The 19286-nt window shown below is 38.4% G+C and overlaps 1 protein-coding gene across 2 annotated transcripts in view; it reads right to left on the reverse strand.

The window, feature by feature from the left end:
* slu7 (SLU7 homolog, splicing factor) overlaps positions 1-19286 on the reverse strand; it is a 56392-nt gene that overhangs the window by 4696 nt on the left and 32410 nt on the right. For both annotated transcript variants that reach the window (XM_060836743.1, XM_060836742.1), the window contains exons 7-14: positions 18491-18535; positions 17673-17801; positions 16235-16332; positions 14149-14216; positions 13913-14052; positions 9771-9932; positions 2598-2702; positions 1314-1397 (exon numbers count right to left, since the gene is read on the reverse strand). In XM_060836743.1, coding sequence (XP_060692726.1) covers positions 1314-1397; positions 2598-2702; positions 9771-9932; positions 13913-14052; positions 14149-14216; positions 16235-16332; positions 17673-17801; positions 18491-18535 — 831 coding nt within the window. The remainder of the gene's footprint in view (positions 1-1313; positions 1398-2597; positions 2703-9770; positions 9933-13912; positions 14053-14148; positions 14217-16234; positions 16333-17672; positions 17802-18490; positions 18536-19286) is intronic.

The following is a 19286-nucleotide window of genomic DNA, read 5'->3' on the forward strand; positions in this document are numbered from 1 at the left end:
AAACCATCCTGAGTTGGAAATATATCACCATTCTCTTCCTGGAATTCCTTCACTGACCTACAACAAATGGACTGCAGTGGTTCAAGAAGGCATCTCACCACTACCTTTTCATGGGCAACTAGGGATGAGCAATAAATGCTAGCCAGCCAGCGACACATGTTCCACAAACGAATAAAACAAAAAGCCAATTCCTTTTAAAGTTCATATGTTGGTCGCTGACTTGTTGCAACATTTGCTGTGTTTCATACTGCACAAGAAACAGAAATGTGCCCTGATGCTCAAGTTTATTTTATTTCCTCTTCAAGTGCCACAAACACCAAATAGGTTTCAGTTAACAAGATCAAAGAGAGTCTATAGTCGTGGTCAGATTGTATCTGCGAATGTTCCAGCTTATTAATTATGCGAGCCCTACATAACGATCTAACTTGGTCTGCCGAAGGGCCAAACTCTATTTTGGATAACACTATTCAAGTAAATGTTCGATTCAGAGGGTGTCCTTGTGATATTTAATCTAGTACATGGACATCATCTTTGTCACGAGGTGACTTATTTCATTATTTGAAGGTCACTGAATGGGGTGCAGAGTGAACAGAGGTCCAAGTATACCTCAACCACAATGGAAGCCTACTCCCATATTGCTGCCATTATTCTGAATCACACATTAGCCACTTAGTCAAGTGAGTTAATCAGTACCTCACTTTATGCTATAATATCATAAAGCTCTGCAAGTGGCAAAAAAAAAATTGCACTGCTTGGAAAACTTGATTTGCACCTAACAGAAGATGAATAAAATCAAATATTCAGCTGGGAGGCAGTATTTCTTTGAGACAGCCCTGCAAAGATACCACTGGAAGTCATGAACCTGCTGCTGAGTATACAAACATTATCAACCAGTATTAAAAACAAGGGAAATTATGGAGAAATTCAGAAATTCAAACAGTTACTTGAATATTCAAGTAGTTGTATAATAAAACAAAACTGAGGTTTCTAAAGCTTTCTACTATATTTGGATAAAGTGTCATGCAAAAATGGTTATAAAAACAGAAACTTCTGCAAAAAACTCAACAGGTTTGGTCAGATCCATGGTGAGAAATTAGGGTTAGTGCTTCAGGTCAAGTGACTCTTTCTCAGAACTCTGTTCAATTCAATCAAAAGAAAGCTTAATCATCTCTTGACCGAGTTTTTGAGGGTCACTCGACCGTAAACATTAATTCTGATTTCTCTCAACAGATGCTTTTCCAGTAATTTCTGTTTTAGTTTCTGATTTACAACATCTGCGGTTCTTTTGGTTTTTATGTGAAAGTGGTACTTGCCTCCACTAAAGTTTTTGGTATGCTCTCATGTACTTCCTGGATAGAACTGGGGATCTCATTTAGAAGCTCTGATTGATCCTCCACCTAAATGAGAAAGAAACGTGCAACATATTGATAAAGATTGAAATCTAGCTTTGAATCTACCATTCAATAATTCATTTATGTTGAATTAAATAGACAATGTTGTGAGTACAGCAGTCCATCAGAACCAAGAGTGATTTTTAAAAAATCATTAATGAGATGCCCATCTCTAACTGCACATTTGGAGTCACATGTCAATCTGACGAGGTAAAGTTTAAAGTCTGGTTGACGAGGTAAAGTTGGCAGATTTCTAACCCTAAAGGGTATTCGTGAGCCAGATGAGCTTTTACAATTGACAATGGTGACATGGTTGCCATTAGATTAAGCTTTAAATGCAGGTTTTGTTTTGAATTCAAATTTCCCCATCTACCATATTTGAATTCTGGATTATTATTCCAATAACATGAGTACCAGGCCACTACCTCCACCATTTCTACATGCTAATTGATCATTTGTAGACCTTTCAACAGAATCAGAAAATAACAGATTTAAATCTAAAATTAATATTTTATCATTAAAGTTTCAGTTTATCTTTACTATATGTATTTTTAGCTTCTGTACTTCAGTAGAACCTTAAACCCTCTATGTACCTCAGGTATGAACTTACAAGTTCAGTTTACCTCAAGTATTGGTTTTATTATGTCATCTTTCTCTGTCATAATGTCAATGCAGGTCGTCACTTAATAAATCATGTTCAACTCCATTCGGAATTCCTTGGATAAAGAAGTGCCCTATATCAGACTACAGCAGGATCTAGATAGCATTCAGGTTTAAGTTTAAAGTAGCTGATAATGATCAGTTCAAACAAGAGAAAGCTTAATTATTTCTTGACTTAAATGGCATAACTATTACCATTTTCTATACTAGAAGCTTATCTGGACTGTCCATATTAACTCTATGGTTTCAGGAATAGAGTGGATCATGGTTAGCTTGCAACGAGTGGCTCACTTCCAAACCTATTAAACCTCTTCTACCATTTACAAAGCTGAAGTCAGCAGAATGATGAAATATTCATCAAAGATTAAATTTTGAATCCATATATGGAGATGCAATTCCAGCTTAAATATGAGCCAAATAGCTTATTGACTTGAATAACTAAAAATAAATTAGAAGTACACAAGATTGCATTTGAACTGCTGAAAAATTACATAGTTTTGTGAGGATAGTAAAACATTGACAAGTCTGAAGAATTTCAGTACTTACCGCAATCTGTTTTCCTGCTTCTCCTGTACAATAGGATGTTTTGATAAATGAGTGACAACACTTATATCCCCATTTCCCTTCCTTCCAGTAGGAACCCCAAACAGCCTGAAAAATAACACAAGCGAAATATCAAATGAAAACAAATCAAATGAATACAAAATAAAGCATCTGCAACCAAAAGATTTGAAAACTCATTACATTGCATTAGAATTACAAATTTATAGGGATATATTCAAAGCTATTTAACAAAGTAACATGTACAATGTTAACAGAGAAGTTCAAAAACTGAGACACTTCTTGAGCTAATTGGCAGCTTCTTACATAAGTTTTTGACTTACCAACTGGGTGCACAATCTAATATTTATTACCTTCCCATAATAGCCAAACATGAGAATTTCCTCATTGCTGTAATACTAAAAATTATTTTGGAAAAACATTGATTAATTTGAAGTGGAGTAACACCTCTGATACTACAAGAAATGGACCAAACAAATATAGTCCTATGCATACAAACAAAAGGAAAACACTGCTGATTCTGTAAATCTAAAATTAAAAACCTGAAAACAGTAAGCAAGTCCAGCTGCACTTTTAGAGGGAGAAGCAGAGTGAACATTTCAGGTTGATGATTTTTCATCCAATTTAATAAGTCGAAGGAAAGGGGTCGATGGTAAAAAGAACAACATTGAAGGTCTGTGGTTTTAAGACAGAAGAGATTAAATGAAAAAAGGATTGGTGGTGTAAGACCAAACAGAGTGATAATGTTACATGTAAAAGAAATGTCTTGTGGAAGTGTGGATGGCAGAACATTGAACAACTACCACCTGAAAAGAGGCATCTCCACTGCAGCAGCAGGAGTAGTGACAGCACCGAACAGGGTACTACCAGGAAGGTAAACCTTTCCTGGTAAATACTTACCTCGTGAATCAGCAGTCTCATTGCAGCAGCGGGAGTGGTGAGAGCACAGACCAGGGGGCTGTGACAAGAGGAACAGACAGGAGGTTCTGTGGGGGCGAACGAGACTCCTGGATGGTATGTTGCCTCCCAGCTGCCAGGGTCAGGGACATCTTGGATCAAGTCTATAGGATTCTTAAGGGGGAGGGAGAGCAGCCAGAAGTTGGAACTTCTTTACTTGGAACTACGAGGTTGTGGCCATTATGGAGACTTGGATACCACAGCAGGAAAGAATGGTTGTAGGACGTTCCAGGGTTTAAATGTTTCAAAAGTAATAGAAGGGGAGGTAAAAGAGGTGGGGGAGTGGCATTGCTAATAAGGGACAGTACAATGTGGGTGGAAGTAAGAAACAGGAAAGGAGCAGTCACATTACTGAAAGTTTTCGACAGACCTCCCAGTAACAAGAGACACAGAGAAACAAATTGGGAGGCAGATTTTGGAAAGATGCAGAAGTAACAGGTTTGTTATAATGGGTGACTTGAACTTCCCTAATATTGACTGAAACCTTAGTTCAAATAGTTCAGATGGAGCAGTTTTTGTCAGATGAGTCCAGGAAGGATTCCTGATACAATATGTAAATAGGCTGAGTAGCGGTGAGGCCATATTGAACTTGCTGCTCGGCAATGAACCAGGCCAGGTGTCAGATCTCTCGGTGGGAGAGCATTTCGGTGATAGTGATCACAACTCCCCGACCTTTACTGTAGTTGTGGATAGGGGTAGAAGCAGACAGTATGGGAAAGTATTTAATTGGGGGAGGGGGAATTGCAATGCTAATAGGCAGGAACTCGGGCACCTAATTTGGGAACAGATGTTCTCAGGGGTGCAGAACAGAAATGTGGAAATTGTTCAGGAAGCACTTGCTGATAGTGCTGGATAGGTTTGAACCATTGATGCAAGGAAGGGCTGGTAGGGTAAAGGAATCTCAGGTAATAAAAGGGATGTGGAACATCTGGTCAAGAGGAAGGAGGAAGCTTACTTAAAGTTGAGGAGGAAAGGATCATTCAGAGCTTCAGAGGGTTACAATTCAGCCAGGAAGGAACTGAACAATGGACTTACGAGAGCCTGAAGGGGACATGAAAATGCTTTAGCGGGCAGGATTAAGGAAAACCCTAAGACATTCTACACCTACGTGAGGAACAACAGGTGGCCAGAGTGAGTGTAGGGCCCATCAGGGATAGTGGAGAGAACTTGTGCTTGGAGTCGGAGGTGGTAGAGGAAGTCCTTAGTGAATACTTTGCTTCAATATTCACTACGGAGTGGGACCTTGACATTTGTGAACTCAGCATGAAACAAGCTGATGTACTTGAATAGGTTAATGTCAAGGAGGATGATGCACTGAAAATTTTGAAAAACATAAGAATACATTCCCTGGGCTAGATAGGAGATACCCAAGGTTTATACAGGAAGTGAGGGAAGAGAATGCTGCGTCTTTGGCACTGATCTTTGTCTCTTCACTGTCCACTAGAGTAGCACCAGATGACGTTACTCCCTTGTTCAAGAGAGGGGACAGAATTCTGGGAATTACAGACCAGTCAGTCAGCCTCAAGTCCGTGGTGGGTAAACTATTGGAGAGGATTTGGAGAGACAGGATTTGTGATTATTTGGAAAACCATAGTTTGATTAGAGATAGACAGCATGGCTTTGAGAGGGGCAGGTCATGCCTCACATGTCTTACTGAATTCTTTGAGGATGTGACAAAACACACTGATGAAAGTAGAGCACTGGATGTGGTATGCATAGATTACAATAAAGCATTTGATAAGCTTCCCCATTGTAGGCTCATTCAGCAAGTGAGGCAGCATGGGATACACATAAATTAGGCTGTGTGGATATAGAATTGGCTGGCCTATAGAAGACAGAGGGTAGGAGTGGATGGAAAGTATTTAGCCTTGAGCTCAGAGACCAGTGGTGTTTCACAGGGATCTGTCCTAGGACCTCTGCTCTTGGTGATTTTTATAAATTACTTGGATGATGAAGTGGAAGTGGAAGAGTGGATTAGTAAGTTTGCTGATAACACAAAAGTTGGTGGAGTAGTGGATAGTGTGGAGGGCTGTGTAGGTTGCAATTGAACATTGACAGGATACAGAACTGGGTTGACAAGTGGCAGATGAAGTTCAACCTGGAAAAGTGAGACGTAATTAATTTTGAAAGTCGAATTTGAATACAGAATACACTGTTAAAGAGGATTCTTAGCAGTGTGGAGGAACAGAGGGATCTTGGGGTCCATGTCCATAGATCCCTCAAAGTTGCCACCCATATTGAAAGGGATGTTAAGAAGGCATACCGTGTGCTGGCTTTCATTAGCGGGGGACCGAGTTTAAGAGCCGCGAGACTGCAGCTCGAGAGCGCCCTGTTAAGACCACACTTGGAATATTGTGTTCCATTCTGGTCACCTCATTATAAGGATGTGGAAGCTTTAGAGAGGGTGCAAAGGATGCTGCCTGTCTTATGAAGAAAGATTGAGGGAGCTAGGGCTTTTCTCATTGAAGCGAAGAAGAATGAGCGATAACTTGATCGAGGTCTAGAAGATGATGCGAGGCACAGATAGAGTGAATACTCAGCCATTTCTGCAGTGGGGAAAAGTCTATCACAAGGGGGCATAATGTCAGGTGACTGGAGGAAAGTTTAGGAGAGTTGTCAGAGGCAGGTTCTTTACACAGAGTGGAAATACACTGCCAGCAGTGGTAGTAAAGTCAGATATTTTACTTTAAAGTGATTCTTGGATAGGTACGTGGATGATAGTAAAATGAAGGATATACAGGATAGTTTGATCTTAGAGTTGGATAAAAGGTCGGCACAACATTGAGGGCCTATACTGTGCTATACTGTTCTATGAAAAATTAAGCTGAGACTAAAATGCAGCAGGTTTCAGTCTGATATTGCTGAACTCAATGTTGAGATCCTAAGGCTGTGAAGTGTCCAATTAAGAGATGAAATGCAGCTCTTCGAGCTTGTGTTGAACTTCTTTAGAAAAGTGTACAAAGCTAAGGATAGAAGAGTCAGAGTAAAGAACAAGATAGAGAATTAAAATCACAGGCTCTGCGTCACCCTTGTAAACTAAATAGAGGTATTCTATAAAGCGGTTACATAATTTTTATCCAGCTGCCTCACTGCACAGCAGATTGCATTGTAAGCAAAGAATACAGTACCCTGATTAGAATGTTAACAATGAAGAGGAGTCTAGAAACTTGGATAGAATGAAAAGGATGTGATAAAAAGTTTGCATTTTGCAATTCCACTGAAAGTACCAAAGGAAGGAGGGATGATATTGGGGTTGATTTCAGGTGGATATTGGGGGTGATTTCAGGTGTGGACTGTCAGTGAAGGTAATAATCCCTTCAGAAAGAGAACAGAGACACATGTATTTATAGAGTCATAGAGACATACAGCATGGAAACAGACCCTTCAGTCCAACTCATCCATGCTAAGCAGATATTCTAAATTAATCTCATCCCTTTTGCCAGCACTTGCCCCAATCGCCCTAAACCCTTCCTATTCATATACTCATCCAGATGCCTTTTAAATATTGCAATTGTACCAGCTTCCACCACTTCCTCTGGCAGCTCATTCCATACATGCATCACCCCTTGCAAGGTCCCTTTTAAATCTTTCACCTCTCACCCTAAAATCTATGGCCTCTAAGTTTTCTCACCCCAGGGAAAAGACTTTATCTATTTACCCTATCCATGCCCCTCATGATTTTATAAACCTCTCACAGGTCACCCCTCAACTTCCAACACTCCAGGGAAAACAGTCCCAGTATATTCAGCCTCTCCTTGAAGCGTAAATCTTCCACCACTGGCAACATCTTTTCTGAACCCTTTCAAATTTCACAACATGTTTCCTACAGGAGGGAGATCAGAATTACACACAATATTCCAATAGTGGCCTAACCAATGTCCTGTACAGCAGCAACATGACCTCCCCAACTCCTGTACTCAATGCTCTAACCAAAAAAGGAAAGCATACCAAACACCTTCTTCACTCTCCTATCTAACTACAACTTCATTTTGAAGGAAATATGAATCTGCATTCCAAGGTTCTGGGAACCTAGCGAAGTGATTGCTGGGCCCTTTGCGGAGATATTTTGACCATCGATAGTCATAGGTGAGGTGCCAGCAGACTGGAAGTTGGCTAACATGGTGCCATTACTACCTTTCTTAAATAAGGAAAAGCCAGGGAACTATAGACTGGTGAGCCTGATGTTGATGGTGGGCAAGTTGTTGGAGGGAATCCTGAGGGACAAGATCTATGTTTATTTGGTTAGGCAAGAACTGATTAGGGATAGTCAACATGGCTTTGTGCATAGGAAATCATCCCTCACTAACTTAAATAAGTTTTTTTTGAATAAGTAACAAAGAGGATTGATGAGGACCATATGGTGGACGTGATCTATATGGATTTCAGTAAGACGTTCGACAAGGTTCACCATAGTAGACTGATTAGCAAGGTTAGATTATATGGATTATAGGGAGAAGGAGCCATTTGGATACAGAACTGGCTTGCATGTAGAAGACAGAGGGTGGTGATGAAGGGTTGCTTTTCAGACTGGAGTCCCTATTGGTTTGTGGCATCCCTCTTGAGGTGGTCAAAATGCCAGAGGATGATCTGTTGAGTACTCGGGCTGATTACATGGAAGTTGAGCACAAAGGAAATCCAATTGTGTTTCTGATGGAAGAAGCAGTAAGTAGAGAGGGGGGAAATGGGGCAAAAACAGACAAAAGTCCTATTAACTACAGTGAAAATAAATCAATGTTGAGAAAAAGGAATGACATATCAGAAGTATTAATATGGAAGGATGCATTATCAGAACAGATGTGATAGAGATGAAGACATCAGGAGAATAAAATGGACTTTTTCCAAGAAATGTTGTGTCCACTCTATTTCTGTACCCTTCCCCATTGAACCATGAAAAAGGTTCTTCAATGGACTTCTTATCCTTTATCAAGTTCTTGTTGATATTTCTATCCCTCACTATGAATTGTCTAGTAAACCACACTTAAACAGGTGATCTACTTCACATGCCCATCAACATTAACCTTCCTCTCAAACAACAGTATATAATTTTTAAATTTAATATGGACACCTTTTGTTCTTTTTCATATGAAAGGTGCAGGCATCACTAGCTGGCTTGCATTTGAGCTAATACCTCATTATCCTCAAGAGATGGTAGTAAGCTGCTCCCTTGAACGAGGAGAGGTAGATAGTGCATTTAGAAAGACAAATGAGATACATGCTGTTATTAGTCAAGGCTGAGAGAGTTCAAGAGAAGGGAGATAATGCTAGACCTGCATAAAAAGGAATTGTGAGGCCACAACAAATTATGTGTGCGCAGTTCTGAAATTGACCTTATAGGAAGATATGATTGCACTAGACAGGATGCTAAGGAGATTGACCAAATTATCACCTGGGCTGAAGAGAAAGTTTGTTTTCCTTGGAGCAGGAGAATACAGGGCGGGGGGAGGGGAGGAAATCCATGGTTGAGATATTTAAATTAAAGGAGTGCCACAGACACCGTAGATAGGAAGAAACCTTGTCGAATGTCTTACTGAAATCCATATAGATGGAGGGATCAATGACCAGGGGTATAGAATTAACATTAAGGTGCAGGATGTTTAGAGGGGATGTGAGGAAAACATTTTTCAGCCAGAGGGTGATGGGAATCTTGAACTCACTGCCTATAAAGAGTATTAGAGGCAGAAACCCTCTTATGTTTAATCAGAATTTAAATGTACATTTGCAATGTGAAGGCATACAAGGCTATGGGCCAAGTGCTAGAAAGTGGAATTAGAAACGTTAGGTGGCTGTTTTTGACTGGCGCAGACTTGATGGAATGATGGGCCTTTTTCTGTGCTATAGACCTCTAAAACATCAGGAGGTCAAAATTCATCATGAATGCAAGTTTCTTTTCTCCTCAGTATTACTAATCTTCGATATTGCATGGGTTTGCCAAGACCAGAATCCTGATGAAGAACTTCCAGTTAAGTGGGAGATAAAGCAGTACCAGGCGAGGACAGGTCTAAATGGGGAGCAAGGTGCAGTTTTGTGAAGCATTGAGATACCAAGATGAGATATGGGGACAGAAGCAGCAGCGCTGGTTGATAATGAAATACAAATTCCATCACATTAATCTTTAAAAGAAGTGTTAACATTAACCAGAATTTTTTAAGATTAAAAGATCAAAGTACATGGAGTTCTTTTAACCAAAACTCATTCACTTACTGTGTGGTTACCAATCAGGACATCCTCTTCGTACTTCGAACGTACAACTGCTTTCTCTTGGCCTTTTAAGACAGCACCATGTCTTGAATATTCCACATAATCCTCTGTTTGAGCTAGCAGCAGTTCACGTGGTGGAACATTTAGATGCTCCTGACCTCCATACTGCACAAAAAATGGTGATTTTATTAAATATCAGCAAATATTGCATAATCAGATTATGAGAGCTGAACAATGATCCAAAGTAGCTTTTAACAATTAATCTGATCATATGATTATTCTCATGCATATTAATTTCAATACAGGTCAAACAAGTACAGGTTCACCAAGATTCAGCAAATTCTAACTTGAATATTTTCCCCATTTCAGAAAAAAATGCAATGGGCAATGGTAATGTTAGAGCCCAACAGCATAAGCTAAATGATTCTTTGACACAGCCTGCCATTCATGAATGAATGATAAATCTGTTAATCCATTCACTAACACAAGGCACAAAGAAAAAAACCTAATGTATTGCAGTTCTCAGGTCCAAACATGTTTAGAATGGGTTAAAACTTTAATGGACAGAAACAAACAAATTGATGGAAGAGTGATTTGTGCTACAATGGAGGCTCAATGACATTACATAAACAATACAGAAACCTGTGACTTCTAGCCTTCAGCTACTCAAGCAATCAGGCATCTCTGTCCTAATTTTAACCTGCTATTTAGGGACTGCAGCAATGGACAGACTGAATTTACTAAAGATCATATCATAATGAATAGGATTAACAATCTAAACTATGTTTGAACATTTAGACTCCAGTTTAAAGACTGAGAATTTGCAGAGCCTCTCTGCAAATATATATTTAAACAAATTGCTGTTTTAGTGACTCTAAACCAACAGAACTACATTAATAAATGATAACACAAAAAGCATCTAACATAGGACTTTGATTTAAAATTTGGTGTTCAATGGATTGGCATAGAAATGAGCAATGACAATGAAAAGCTCCAAATGTAAAAGGGTGAATTAGACAAGTAATTTACAAACATATCTTAAGAGATGGCAAGAGGTCACGTAGAAACAAGTACAGGAGTGATGACAACAAACAATGGTAATAGAAGGAAGTGTAGTCAAGAATGATCAACCTACAAAAGGAAATGATAGTGTATGAGAATATTTGAATGACTGCTCTGCCTTAGCCTTTTATCTACTCTAATTCACCCTTGTCTCATGGTTCAAAAGGGTCAGTTTTGAACCAAACCTTTCAACTTCAAAGGAAACTAGTCAAAGGAATATTTGGGGGTTTGGCTGGATCTGGCAGACCACAAGATATAGAAGCAGGATTAGACCATTCGGCCCACTGAGTCTGCTCCACCATTCAGTCATAGCTGCTATGTTAGTCAACCCCATTCTCCTGTCTTCTCCCTGTAACCCTTGATCCCAATACTACTCAAGAACCCATCAATGCCTTAAAGACACTTGGCCTACACAGCCTTCTGTGATAATGGTTAATCTCTAGAACTCATTCTCTGGCTGAAGAAATTCTTCCTCATCTCAGTTCTAAAGAGCAGTCTTTCACTCCCAGGTTATGCCCTTGGATCCTAGTCTTTCCTACTAGTTGAAGTATCTTCTCCACATCCACTCTATCCAGACCTCTCAGTATTTTGTAAGTTTCAATCAGAACATCTCCCCCCTCCCCTCCTTCTAAACTCCACTGAGTACAGACTCAGTTCCTCATATGACACCAGAATCATTTTTGTAAATCTCATCTGGACCGCTTCCAAAGCAGCAGATCCTTTGTTCGATACAGGGTCCAAAACTGCTCACAGTAATAATGGACATTAAAAGCTTAACAGCGACTGTGATCTGGCTAACTGGCCTATAGCTTCCTGTCTTTTGCCTCCTCCTCTTCATAAACAGGGGTGTTAAATTAGCTATTTTCCAGCCTTCTGGCACCCTCCCTGACTCCAATGATTCCTGAAAGATCACCAATGCCCCCACAATCTCCTCATATCTCCTTCACAACTCTGGGGTATAGTCCATCTGGTCTGAGCGATTTATCCACTTTCAGACCTTTCAGCTTCCCCAGCACCTTCTTCTTGTGTGGTAGCCACTATACTCACCTCTGCACCACAACTCTTTTGAATTTCTGGTATATTGCTGGTCTTCCATTTTGAAAACTGATGCAAAGTACCTACTCAATTCCTCCGCAATTTCTTTGTTCCCCATTACAACAACTCCAGTCTAATTTTCTACCAGTTTGATGTCCACTCTTGCGTCTTTTATCCTTTAGATAGCTAAAACGAACTCTTGCAGCCTTTTATGTTATAAGCAAGCTTACTTTCATATTTCACCTTTTCCCACTTATTGCTTTTTTAATTAGCCTCTGCTGGGTTTTGAAGGCTTCCCAATAATCTTCACCACATTGTATACTTTGTCCATTGTCCAGACCTACATTGTCAGCCACTGTTGCCTCAATCCTCCCCTTAGCATGTTTCATCTTCCTTGGGATGAATTTCTGCTGTGCCTCCTGAATTACCCCAGAAGCTGCTCTATCACCTTCCCTGCTAGGTTGCTCTTCCAATCAACTCTGGCCAGCTCCTTCCATGTGTCAGACTGCATTTAGAGTTTTGTGCGCAATTTTGGGCCCATACCTCAAAGATGTACTGGCCCTGGAGTGTTTTCTGAGGAGATTCACGAGAATGATCCCAGGAATGAAAAGCTTAACATATGAGGAACGTTTGAGCTCTCTGGATTTATACTTAATGGAGTTTAGAAGGACAAGTAGGGATCTAATTGAAACATACAGAATACTGAATGGCCTGGACAGAGTAGATCTTGGGAAGATGTTGCCATTGGTAGGAGACAAGTACACAAGGGCATAGCCTTAAAGTCAAGGTTTTTTAGAATGGAGATTAGGAGAAACTTCTTCAGCCAGAGAGTAGTGATTCAACAGAATTCATTGCCACAGAAGGTTGTGGAGGCCTGGTCATTCAGTATGTTTAAGACTGAGTAGAGAGGCTCTTGAGTATCAAAGGTGATCAAAAGGTTAGAGGGAATGGGATTGAGAAACGTATTGGCCATGATTGAATGGTGGAGCAGGCTCAATAAGTCCTTCAAGCAAATGACATTATAAAGTTATTGCTTTTGCCTTTCTGAAGTTATGTAATAGGACCTTGAAAACAATAGATTTACATTAGCTATTACAATAAAATATATCCAGTGCAATGTTCTCTCCAGAATTAAATGGTGATTTTGTCATTTCTGGCAAGAGAACTCAAAGTCAAAGTCTATGAGTCACATTGTCTTTGCTCTTGTAATTAATGGCCCCAAGTAATATCTGAGCTGTTGAAATCAGACTCTTAGAAGGGCCACTGAATGCTGTTTAAGCTATTATTAATTTTGTTTGATTAAAGTCATGATACTAAATATCCCAAACCATGTGACAAACTTTGATTATTTTTATATAAATGATTAGTTAACCAGTGCATTAACTAGACACACTGAAGCATTAGGGAACATATTGAAATACTTTTCACCCCGCCACTGCTGAATGAGAGAAGATTGATTAAAGTTATTAAGGTGAATTTAATAGACAAAAGAAAAAACACCAGTGAGCTTCAAGTCAGCATTTTTAAATCAATGAACTCAGAGTTGCTCTTGCAGTTTACCCTAACTGCAGGAACAGTGTGGGAATCATTTGCCTCAGTCAACTTGCACTGTCATGAGCTGAGATTTTAATTTGGCACAGAAATGGTACTTCCCAAAAAAAAAGCAAAAAACAAAGTCTCAGAGGTATATAATGTATTTATCACTTCATTTTTTCTTTTTATGCAACAACTCTGCCACTCACATAGCATCAGGTTAGACGAGTAGTTAAGGTTTGTTTGACATTATTACCCTTACAGGTACGAATACAGTCTGGGATATTTTCTGCTGGTGCTGTCATGTTCTGATTAAGCAGGGAGGGAGACATAACCATAAAATTTCCATATCGATTAGGAACCTGATGACTTTTCAGAAGAATGGACTCAAAGTTATCCAGATGCATATTACCTTCTATAAAATTTAACTGAAAAAAGTGCTAAGTCTAATTTGTAAACTTTAAAAGATGAAACTTTCATGAGGCTATACAATCTGAAAGTTAGTGGTGTTGTACCTTTTCTAATATGCTCCCTTTCTGTTGTTTCTCAAATTCTTCTTTCTTAACCTTGAATGATTGGTGAAGGACTTCAAGTTTCGTAGGATCAGCTTGGAGATGAACCTCTGAACCTTTCTCATAAGCCTCCCAAGCAAACACTAATTGAAAAAAAAATTCATGAAACTGTATCACAGTTGCAAACATAGAAAGAGATAAGGCCTTGAAATCTCAAATTTAAATGTTAGAGAACGTACATTGAGTCTGGGCCATTTTAACTGTGTCACCCGTGTATCGTACAAAGTTGTCTCCTGCGTAGCCAACTCTAGAATAAAAAAGGTACAACAGAATCCTTCAGTATAAGATTCTAGTGACGCGGCACCTCCGGGGGGGCAAAATACCTTCTACTCATATGGCACATTTTGCATTATCAGAACATCTCAATACCCCTCGGAGCCATTTAAATATTTTGAAGTATGATCACAATTTTAATGAAGATACATTAAGTAATAGCTATCCGATTAACTTAAAGAAATCTACATTTATCACTAGATTGTCTAGTTGTTCATGATTTGCTCTATTTGGTGAATATGTTTGAGCAGGTAAGCTGCAAATGATAAGACAGAAACAACAAATGTAAAATTTAATCACAAATCTATCAGCATCTTTTTAGTTAATAGATGCTGAGCAATAACATTTAACATCTCTACGCACCCTCAAGTTTCAATTGGCAAGTAAATATGCCTCGGTATACATCCATCCTTGTCACATCAACTTCATTCAATTATGCTCTTTGACATGTAAAAACACTGTTCTTAGTTCAACGTGCATACTGTAGGTACACACTGCTCTGCTTCTGCCACCTCTTCTCAAAATTGAACACATCCACCTCGAGAATCACTTATCTACACCTTTGCCTCTATCTATCTCTGATACAGGAGACACCCACACATTTGTCACTTCCAAACTCAACAATTCCAGTGCTCTCCTGCGTTCTAAAAACATCAGCTTAGACCAACTTGGATGTGAAAACTAATCGACATCATTATGAAATCTGACTTTGCTTCGTTAAAAATTCAGAACATACATTCAAATCTCTTCACAACCTCATTCTTCGCTGACGGAAGCCTTCTCAAGCTGTACAAGGCTCCTCTCTGCTCACTGAAGATTTTCCTTTAAAGTTTTTTTTGGACAAACTTTGAGTCACTCTTCAAGGTCTCCACCTGTGGCACACTTTGTCTGATTCCCCCCTTTTGTAGGGTATCTTAGAAAAATATTTGTAAGTTAAACACATTACAAATAAAAGTTGCTGATGCCCAGAAAATAAACCATTTGATGTTCATGTACAAAGCGGTATAGTTTGAATCATCTAACATGGTGCCTTTTGTTAGGTATCTGTATGCTATAAGCCCAAAATTTGGTTGTGCTACAAACTGAGGGATTATAAAACAGATGTAGCAAAGGCTCTATTACCATCTAATTCTGAGCTACAAATTCCAGGAGTGTTGTCAATAAAGGAAAGCCTATCACAATAAAAAAATTCACACATACATTAAAGATGAATCTAAAAAGAAACTTTAAGTATGGTTTGGATCTAGTGCAGTGGCTGCAATTAAATAATTTGTTAGAGAGTAAGTAGCATAGCAACATATTCCTGGACTAGCAACCTAGAGACTTAGATCAGTTATCCAGAAGAACCATAACAATTAAACAAAATAAATGCAACAAACTAAAGAAATCTGGAATAAAAAAAGTCAGTTATAGTGACCATGAAATATCTGCTTGTTGTGAAAACCCATCTTGTTGTAAAGAAATCTGCCATTCTTGCCTTTACCATTCAAAGATTGCTGCAGACCACCAAATGTTTGACTCTTAACTGCCCTATGAAATGGGCGAAATCTATGGACTGTATGAATATTGGTAATAAATGCTTCTCAAATACTCTGAAGAAATAAGATTAGACTGTCCTTTCTGACAAAGAATTCATTAAATTTCTTTGCAAAGATAGAAATAGATAGAAAACAGAAAAACAAATACTGTTCACATGAATTTTAAACTACAACATTTATCAGAGTTAAATTGCAAAATTTTCCTTTTAAATAATTTCACGATTCCTCTATTTATTGGCATTGAATAATTTCTAACACCATTTTGCCTTAAAATAAATATTCATTAAGATCCAGAAAGTTAGTTAACTAAATGTAACATATTGCACTTACCTCATTTAAGTGAAAAGACACAATCAGGATATCATTTATTTGATAAAATCTTTGTTAGACAATTGTAATTCAATATTTGTGCTGCAACCATTATTGAACAGACTACACATTTATAATCACATACTCATCTGGGTTTCTGCCAGTGTTGGAATAGGGATTCTCCCTCATTGCTCTCGTTTTCGGATCATAATATGCTGAATTTGGATCCAAATTCCTCAAGTACTTCGAAAATGAGGAAAAAAAAAGTGTTAAAAAAGCATACAAACAAGATTCTGCTTTAATTTATTTGGCATTTAAAATTTCAGTACAATTGAAGTGAACAATCAAAATCAAATTCAGAGTTAATCTAGGGGCTCCCTGTTATGTTCTATTTTGTTGAGCTGATTACTTTCCTTTGAGGCTGAAATGGATATTTTAAATAGTAACAGTGATTTAGTATTGACATTTTAAAAACCTCTTTCTTTTTATAGAAAATTTAGGAGGTTGCTGACACAATGTCACAACTCTCAAGAAAATAGCAAATACCCATCCACTGATCACAATCTTTGTAAACTGCCAGATTCTTGGCAATTTGCTGCATGATACCAACCAAAAAAGCAAAGTAAGTCAGAACTCCAATTGGCCTCAAATTATGCTGAAATAATTGATTTCGCCTGCGGTAGCAGTGGAATCACATTAGACATACTTTCTCAAGTCTGGAGATGATAAATCAAGTGAGTAAAGAATAAAAACTACGGTAACCTACTCCGATTTTTTTGTTACAACTGAGTATGGAAGACCTTTTAGTCAAATAGTTTCCAACTATTCCTGCAGAGGTCCACTTTATGGTGGTTATCAGAAGACAGTCAGCATCTATTGAACCACATCCTATAGTAAGTCAGAACAGTCAGCCAGTTTTCAAAATACAAACAAACAGTTTGTTATGTAATATATAAAGCTTTTTTAACAATAAGAAACAAAGAATAAAATAATTCAACCTTGAACAACATTACTTGCAGAACAAAATAAAATCATAATATTGCTAATTGTTCTGGTGCAGAATGCAAATGCAATTCTCAAAGCGATAATCTGCATTTGAAACAATGGCTTGAAGATATTTTTGCATAACAGAGTCACAGAGATGTACAGCATGGAAATAGACCCTTCTGTCCAATCTGTCCATACCGATCAGAGACACTTTTTCTTTAACTACCACTGAATATTACTGGATTTAGGTTATCCTAGGCAGCTTGCAAGCACCTCCCAAGACAAGCTGAAAAACACCATTTGCTGGAGTCAGACTAATGTTACAAGTGCACTCTATTGGCCAACAATCAAATGCGGGGGAAAAAAAACCCAAAACAAAAACCATACGTAGAAGGGTTCAAAATATTTAAGTAAATTAGCAGCTGCCACAGACATCAACCTCATTTTCAAGCTCTGAAAATAAGTCTGCATCCTGAAACCATAAATATGATGCAGGCTTTCTACCGAAATACTGCCACCAACGGCAAATATTATTGAACAGCAGAAAGGTCAGAAAACATTGTGATTAAACCGAAAAGTAAGTACTATTCCCATACTTTTGCAATGTCCTCACGAATACGAAGATTCCGAACTGTAATTCTTCTCTTGGAGTCAAAGTTCTGTCCAGGCATATCAATGTCATCTGCATATTTATCTTCATCTTCATCTTCACTGTTGTCTTTCTCCTGAAACAATGACAATTACGAAGCTCAATGTCATGGTAAATCAATATCAAAAAAAATAAAGTACTAATGTATTCTCTTTCCATGATTCTGTTTATGCCAAATGCTGTATTTGAGGACATCTCCTTTATCTGTTCATTGGTATCATAGATAATTTACAAAGAATAAGTCTGTCCTTCAACATGAGTATTAATTCATTCAGCAACTGAATACCAAAATTAAGTTTTACTTTTAACATAAATTTTACAATTTATGTAGCTTGCTTCTCTGACTGGTCAAAGCGAATGCACGATAGTGCAACACAAGCCAGGGAGGATACGCAAAATTGCTGATCCAACTCAGCTGGAGACAGAATCGAGCATGCCATAATTGGGTTAGATGGCCTGATGGCTACCTCGTGCCTCAGTATAGATCAGATTAGGGCTGCATGGGAGCATCATCAACATTGCTGAAGAGTCTTCCATAATGTCTGGACTTGTTTAAGGGAAAAGAATGCCTTGAGCACAATGTGGAACTGTGTTATAAAAACAAGTACAAGTCAACACTGGAGTGCCCAGTGAAGACATTTGCTGCAGTTGATGTGAGGGGAAGAAAAAATATGCAATATTAACCATATATAGAATACAGTTGCTCAAATTGTAACTAGAAAAATGCAGTGGCAAGGAAATGCTCCATTTAAGTAATACACATACTGCTGAATCGTGATCCTCTTCTCCACGCTGACGTCTTGAAGAGTTCTGCAGTATTAAATGATAGATAAAATAGATAAGATTGACTCCACAGACTAAGCATAGTTACATAAGTAGAAGAATAGTAATCATAGATTTATATCCATTGTGTCGTAATATTACAGTGTAGATGTCATGTTCATTTTGTGAGTCGAAGTTTAAACCCGACTGCATCTCAAACCCGACTGCATCTCATGCTGAAATATGGCCCAGCCTAACGTTTAATACTTTTAATGCTGTCCACGGTGACTTGACAGTTACTGTCAACTCTTATATTTCAAAAATTTGCTCCTTGGGAGTTTCATTTGTAATAGTTAGAAATGTGAATTTTCAGTACCTGTCCATAAATCAAAGAGTTTTGACTAGACTGATTGCCTATTTCAGCTTGCCATTGAGATATATTAGAATCAAATGAATGAATAACATTAAAAAAAGAAGAGTATATGGTTTTAGATCTTTTGCTATGTTCTACCCTAATTTAGCTCTATATTCAAATTGCAAACTGGGTCCCACCAAATACTGTCAAAGATCAGTATTTGACAAAGATACTGTAAAACATACATGCTCACATTTCTGAGCTACATGAGAATATGTAGTATACAAAGATCTAAAAAATTACATTCTGCAGAAGTTTGATAACACAATCGTAGAAGCCGTATACAGTGTGGAAACAGGCCATTCAACCTATTGAGTCCACACCACTAAGAGCAAGCCACCCAGACCCACAGGCCTACCCTCTGCCTGTAACCCTGTATTGCCT

Source organism: Hemiscyllium ocellatum, chromosome 16, assembly GCF_020745735.1.
Source record: "Hemiscyllium ocellatum isolate sHemOce1 chromosome 16, sHemOce1.pat.X.cur, whole genome shotgun sequence".
NCBI lineage: Eukaryota > Metazoa > Chordata > Chondrichthyes > Orectolobiformes > Hemiscylliidae > Hemiscyllium > Hemiscyllium ocellatum.